The 7,018-nt window shown below is 53.5% G+C and overlaps 1 protein-coding gene across 1 annotated transcript; it reads right to left on the bottom strand.

Moving 5' to 3' along the window:
- Positions 1–366: 366 nt before the first annotated feature.
- On the bottom strand, positions 367–6,574 carry CCR2 (C-C motif chemokine receptor 2). The gene is made up of 2 exons (XM_043587230.1): positions 5,542–6,574; positions 367–1,531 (listed from the first exon to the last, which is right to left on the bottom strand). Exon 2 carries the CDS (start codon positions 1,518–1,520, stop codon positions 399–401), a length of 1,122 nt encoding a protein of 373 aa, XP_043443165.1. The 5' UTR covers positions 1,521–1,531; positions 5,542–6,574; the 3' UTR covers positions 367–398.
- Between the last annotated feature and the right edge of the window lie 444 nt (positions 6,575–7,018).

Raw genomic sequence — 7,018 nt, 5'->3', positions numbered from 1 at the left:
CCTGCTCAGTCCCCTCCCTGCCTCCAGCTGGGCCCCTGACCAGAGAGAGAGCACTGCGGGGCGAGTGAGGCGCAGGTGAAGGCTGGGAGAGGGGCATAGGCATTCTCCAGATGTGGCATTTCCCAGGAACTGGGGAGGAGCTCTTTGGAGAGTCACGGTCTGCACCCGCAGTTGTTCTGGAACATTCCCTGAGCGCCCGTTGGCCGCACGGGGAGGGGCGAAGTCTGTCTTGGTGAGTCCGACCCTGAGCTTCCCGTGCGCACTCGCCTGAGAGGCTCACGGGCCTCCCTTCTCCAATGGACCCCCGAAGCCTTTTATCACATGCAGTTTTCCGTCCCCTCGCCCCCCCCCCCCCCCCCCCCCCCCCGCTTGACGGTCGGAGGCAAACCGTTACTCGTTTACAAGCCCGCGGACACCTCCTGCTCGCCTGTGGAAGGCGTGTATGTGGAACTCACTCGATCCGCGGTCTCCCCGTAGAAGACCGGGCACTGTTTGCAGAGATGCTTGGCGATGTGCTTTCGGAAGAACACGGAGAGATGCCTTCTGAACTTCTCCCCGACGAAGGCGTAGATGATGGGGTTGATGCAACAGTGCGTCATGCCCAGGGTCTCCGTCACCTGCATGGCTTGGTCCAGCTGACTGGTGCTCTGGCAGTCACTCACGTTAAAGGACTCCGGGAAGGTGCTCAACAGGAGGACGATGTTGTTGGGGGCCCAGAAGAGAAAGTAAACGATCATGATCACGAAGATGAGCTTCACGGCCCTGTGCTTCTTCTTCTCGTTCCGACACCGGAACAGGGTCCTGAGGATGGCCGAGTAGCAGACGATCATGACGAGCAGGGGCAGGACCAGGCCCAAGACGCTCCTCGTGACTGCGTGGAAAGTCTTCCACCCTGGCGGGAAAGAAGGGCGGCAGGAGTAAAAAGAGTCTTCCCACTGCAACTTGTTAAAGACGCACCCCGGCAGAGAGGCGACCACGGCCGCCGCCCAGGTGACCGCGCTTGTCACCGCCCCAAAGCTGACCGTCCTGGCCTTTAAAGCGAACACAGCGTGGACGATAGCCAGGTACCTATCGACGGTCAGGAGGATGATGAAGAAGTTTCCGCCAAAGTACCCGACGTGATAGAGCCCGGTGACCGTCTTACACATCGCATCCCCGAAGACCCACCCGTTGGCGGCATAGTGGGCCCAGAAGGGGAGGGTGAAGAGGAAGAGCAGGTCGGAGATGGCCAGGTTGAGCAGGTAGACGTCAGTCATGCTCCTCAGCTTTTTGCAGTTGACGAGGATGAGGACGACCAGCAGGTTGCCCACGAAGCCCGAAAGGAACACGAGTGAGTAGAGCGGAGGCAGGAGCCGGACCGCGTTCTGCCTCACGTCGGTTTTCTGGCACGGTGCGCTGTAATCGTAGTCGTAATTGGTGGTGGGTTCCTCGTTGCCCCCCTGGTTGCCGGTTGTGAACAGAGACTGGGGTGTGGACAGCATGGGGTAGCTGAACAGGGCAAGCGTGTCGTTGTCGCCCATCTTCCTCCGCCCTGTAATCAGAGGACGAAATGATCACACACCGCGTGCCGGACATTAACAATGTCCCCGCTCCCCTTCAGCCCCGGCCCAGCGTTCGTCTTCCTTTCGCGACCACCTCCTTGAAAGCTCGCGCGCCCGGCGATCACTTCCCCTTACTCCTTCCGGCAGACACTGCTCGTCGACCCTCTGGCCGTTTCTCAACACCCCGGGGCCTTCCCAGAAAGCCCGACTCTTATTACAAAGTTTTCCTCGCTGCACACTTGCTTTTCTTTCTACCTCCTCTGCTGGGCTGCGCAGGCCCGTGACCCACTCCTGGACGGCATTGTGGAAGGGGACCCTGCCAGGGGGTCCCTGGGATTGCTCTCCTCTGACGGGAGAGGAGGAGCAGAAGCCCTGGCCCCCCTGGCCCCTTCTGCCTCTGCGGCTGGTCTGGTGAGGGCCTGGTGCTTGGGACCCTGAACAAAAGACTCAGAGGACGGAGCAAAACAAGGCAGAGTCCCAGCATCACCAAGTCGTAAGCCCTGGCCTTGAACAGCCCATCCTCTGAAAAAAAAAATAAATAAATAAAGCCTTGTTTGTAAGCTACGGTGCGTTCCATGCTATGTGGCTGGAAAGCCGAGTGTTTTCGCCGACACCCCTGTCCACCCTCTGCCTCCGTCACCCTGCCAAAGCTGCTTCTGCGAGATTGCAGTGACAATCCCACTGCTCAATGCCTGGCTCTCCTTCAGCCTTATCCTCGTCGAGCTTTGGACCCGTCTGTTAGGTTCTTCCATTTAAAACTCATTTTGGGGGCTCCTGGGGGGCTCAGCCGGTTGAGCATCTTACTGTTGATTTCAGCTCAGGTCATGATCTCGGTTTGTGAGGTCGAGCCCCGCCTCGGGCTCTGTGCTGATGGCACAGAGCCTGCTTGGGATTCTCTCTCTCTCTCTCTCTCTGTCTCCCTCTCCCTGCCCCTCCCTCCCTCTCTCAAAATTGCTAAACATTTGGGAAAAAACACAAACTCGCCTGGCTTCCGGGAGGTTAGTGCCTGTCTCGTACCTTCTTACTCATTTTCTTCGTTGGTGTCTCCTTCCCCCGTCCACACTGCGAGAATCCCCGGGCACGATCCTTGGCTGCCGCCTCGTTACCCGCTGTCTCTTTATTCTCACCCCAAAGTTCTTGCTGAGTCGTGTGGTGTAATCACAGGGCTTTAGGCCCCCCCGAATGCCAATGCTGCCCGAAGCGCTGGCTTCTGGTCTCAACTTTCAACCCCTGCCTCTCAGAGTTGAGTTTCCTACTGCCTCCTGCATATAAGAACTCACTCATTTGACCAGCATTTATTGAGCACCTACTGTGAGCCATGCTGCATTCTAGGTAGTGGAGATACAGCAGTGAGCAAAGTGGGCATCATACCGGTACCTCACATTCAACCCACCCCGAACCCAACACCCCCGGAAGCGTCCTTCAGCTGGTGGACTCCTTATCTTGGCTACTATCCTTGACTGTCCAGGAAGCGGGAGTGGGCATTGTCCCGGGTCCCTCGTCTTCAGAAGGCTGGGAGCAGGCCTCAGGAGCCAACAGACCCAGGTTCAAATCCTGCCTCCAACGACTTACGAGTTGTGGTATTTGGGGCTAACTACTTCCTCAATTCGCAGTTTCTTAATGTATAAAACGCTAACTCTGCTGAGTGGCCGCAGAGATGAGCGAAGAGGAGGACGGAGCGCAGCGCCCGGAGCAGACGGGCTCTGTGCGACCTCTGTCGCGTCTAGTGAACTTCACCTCGTAAACACCTCCGGGTCTGGCCCCCCTGCCAGCCCCTACCGCCTGGCCTCGGACGCTGCTCGCCTCATGGTTGTCGTCGTCTCGCCTTGCACGCGGCTTGCTCCTGACCACGCTCCGTTTCCACCTGTCTTGCCCAGCACCGCGCTGGGAGATCGGGCGCTCCTCTGCTGAAAACCGCCAGCAGCCCCACGATTTGTATGTGGCGGGACCTCAAAGGCAACGTCCTCGCCCAGACTCGTGAGCTCCCAGCCATCCGCCAGCTGCTCCGATTCCCCTTCTCTGTGAAGCCAAACCCGCCTCCCCTCTCAATCACTCGAGAGCGTCTCATAAAACCGTGCTTGCCTCTCGACAGGCCCTTATCACACGATCTTCCATCGTGTGCTCCCTGAGGTCCAGCTCCTGTTCCTGTCCCCGGCTCTTAGGACAGCCTCTGGCTACAGGAGGCACCAAGAAATGTTCATTGAGAGACTGCGTGGAAGTCTTTATACCGAGTCTGACATCTAACATCAATAGTCTCAAGAAAGTCGATTCTTTTTCCTGGTAGTGGCTGGGAATTGGTTTTTCTCTTTGTGCACGCCCTTATTCTTCAGTTTCTCTTGTGATCGATACTTCTAGGTTTTGCATTTCACCAAGCCAGATTGTTGGAAATCTGCAGCAACTAAATAAGACCTCTAATCCAGTTTGGGAAGAAAAACCATGTATCCACCACAGAGATGACACCTGGGATCATTAAACTGAGGGCTCCTCGAACTCTAGGTGCTGTGCTACGTGCTTTCCCCGCGTTAATAAATTTACTCTTTGCAATAATTTTGTGAGCACGTGTTCACACGTCTGTACGGTGCAGAAATTCGAAATTCGGGCACGGATGAGTGAAACGACTTCCCCAGATTCACAGGACAAGTGATAGCTGAGCTGGATTTTGAACGTGGGGCTCTTCAGTTACAAAAAGACCCCAGGAGCTTCTCTTCCCAGGCTGGGAGCGCAGAGACGGATGCAGAACCGGTAACGATTTTCTAGGTATCCTTGCATGCCTTGAACAGAACTTCTTTGGCATTTGGATTTAAAGCCCACACACTCACCCACACGAGCATGCCCCACTCATGCGCGCATGCACACACACACACACACACACACACACACACTTTACTAGAAAATAAACGCCATGAGGGCTTAGGGATTCGCCTTGCAAAGAGAGATCTTGGTGCCCCAGAGCCTCAGCTGGCACCCAGAGGCTGCTGAAGAAATACCATTTCGGTAAATGAATGACAGAAAACTAGCAGGCTGCAAGCTACCGAGAAACGCGATGCCCCACTGTGGACTAGCCTCCCAGGTAATGCAGCGGGAGACCTGATACGGGGGGGGGGGGGGTCCTTGCACACAGCCCCTTAACTGCAGCACACCCTCTGGGCTGTTCTGTAACCAACCACAGGGTTAGCCTCCTCATCTGGGTAGGAAAGTGTGCACTAGACCCATGGTTCTCAAAGGCTGGGCTTCAGCAGCACACAGGAAGTCTGTAGTCAGAAATGCACAACCCAGACCCTCTGGTGGTTCAGAACGGGGGTTGGTGGGAGGAGAGGATGGAGCGCGAGGAAGTCGGTTGCTCTGACCGCTTCCACCTTGCCTCCTCTCCGCTTTGTTTACCTGCACTGGCTTCTCAACTACCAGCCGCCTCTTCCCACACTGTTTCTCCCCAGTCACTCCAGCACACCTAGCTCCTAGCACAGCAGGCACTTAGCAAGGTGCCGCTTTCAAGTGGCAGGACACATCCTGAATCAGTAAAAAGCCGCCTCTCAGAAGAAGAGGTTCCTCACTTCAGCCTCCGTGGCTGTCCTGAATTGAGGCAAGGGGCCCATTGTGGTTCAGGGCCTGGACCATCACATATATGGAATACGGGGGCGGGTAGTATTTGGGATAGAAAGTTCCAGTTCTTTCAAGCCCTTGGAGGCTGGGGAGGGCAGAGTGAGGGGCAGTAGCCTGAGCATCCTTACTCTCTTGTCTTCTTCAGCGTGCTGTCCTCTCACCTGAGCCCCGTGGCGGGGGGTCTCAGCCTGCTCTGAACTTGTTCACTGCTATCAGAGCCTCTCCAATGATCCTGGTGCACACACCACCCTCCACCCTTTCCTCCATGAAGATGATCCCCCAGGAGCCTGGGCTATGCAGCCCTCAGGGTGCTCCCATCCCTACATCTCCAGCGTCGGGATGCTTTCAGCCTGTGACTCATAAAATAATGAAAAAAAAAAAAAAAGCACCCACAACTCACCAGTGGATGGCTTCTCCCAAGTGGCCCTTGGAGCGTCAGGCTTCCCAGCAACTGAACCAAAGAGATCTGGAGGTAGAAACTTGGTGTGCAGAAGAAGGAAATAATGTTTCCTGCAAAAAAGAAGGCGGAGATACACGGGCAAGTAATGTTAAAAATTTTAAGAAAAAAAAAAAACCCACACACAATAGTGATACAGTTCTTCTTTTCCAGCCAGGAACCCTATACCCTAGGTTGAGGACTTCAGAGTAATATTAATTTTGAAATCTTACTTATGCAACCTTGAGTATGAGTCAAGCACGCCCTGTACATCTGCTCCTGTGTCTAACGACTCTGGGGTTATCTTGTGGGTCTCTCTATCTGGAAATCTTCCTCCTCTCTTCTGCCGGTGATAATTTGCATGAAATGAGCACAACAGAATTTCATTCTTCAGAGGATAAATGCCAAGAGGGGGGCTGTGGCTGATGGTGGAGACCATATAAAGAGTTTCGTGTGACCATCCACACTGGGTTTGGGATCAGATTGGAAATTTTATCCAGGTACAGATTTTTAATGAAAAGGGAATGCAAAATTGTCTCTTGTATTAGAGATGTCCTTAGCAAGAAGGGCCTCAATTATTGTAGGTTCCACTCTCCAGAAAGAAGTTTTTATAAAAGAAAACACCACTGAGAGTCTGGGAAGAGAGTAGCATGGAAAGCACCAGAAATCTCTCTCCCTATCCAGGCAACAATTGTGCCGACAGAATCTGTCTGACCTAACCATTCCAGAACTCTGGAGTCTACTGAAGGCCCTGCAACAGTCAGGGGAAGGCTTGGATGATCAATTGCAGTTAACTTTGGTCAATTTTAGCTCTTGGCACAGTAGCAGCTATCCGTGCCCCACCCACTCCCCTTGGCACACATGCATAAAGATGTAATTCTGTGACACTAACCCCCAAAGGGGGTGAGGACAGAGCCGTAAAAGAGTGGGGTTTTGTGTGTTGTTGATGTCGAACTGGTATAAATTTAAACTAGAATGGGGGCGCCTGGGTGGCTCAGTCGGTTAAGCATCCGACTTCAGCTCAGGTCATGATCTCGCGGTCCGTGAGTTCGAGCCCTGCGTCGGGCTCTGTGCTGACAGCTCAGAGCCTGGAGCCTGCTTCGGATTCCGTGTCTCCCTCTCTCTCTGCCCCTCCCCTGCTCATGCTCTGTCTCTCTTTGTCTCTCAATAATAAATAAATGTTAAAAAAAATTTTAAACTAGAATGTTATAACCTTGGGATATTATATGTGATCTCTGTGGTAACCCCAAAGAAAATAGCTTTAGAACATACACGAAAGGAAATAAAAGGGAATTTAAATATTTCGCTACAAAGAAATCAACCAAATACAAAATAAGACAGTAGGGTAGGAAAAAAGGGACAAAAAAACCTGTAAGTGTGCACATAGGAAAAAATGCCAAAATGACAGAACTAAGTCCTTCCTTATCAGTAATTACTTTAA

This window comes from Prionailurus bengalensis, chromosome A2 (genome assembly GCF_016509475.1).
Source record: "Prionailurus bengalensis isolate Pbe53 chromosome A2, Fcat_Pben_1.1_paternal_pri, whole genome shotgun sequence".
NCBI lineage: Eukaryota > Metazoa > Chordata > Mammalia > Carnivora > Felidae > Prionailurus > Prionailurus bengalensis.
The sequence above is the reverse complement of the archived record's forward strand: the minus strand, read 5'-3'. Positions and strand labels throughout refer to the sequence as shown.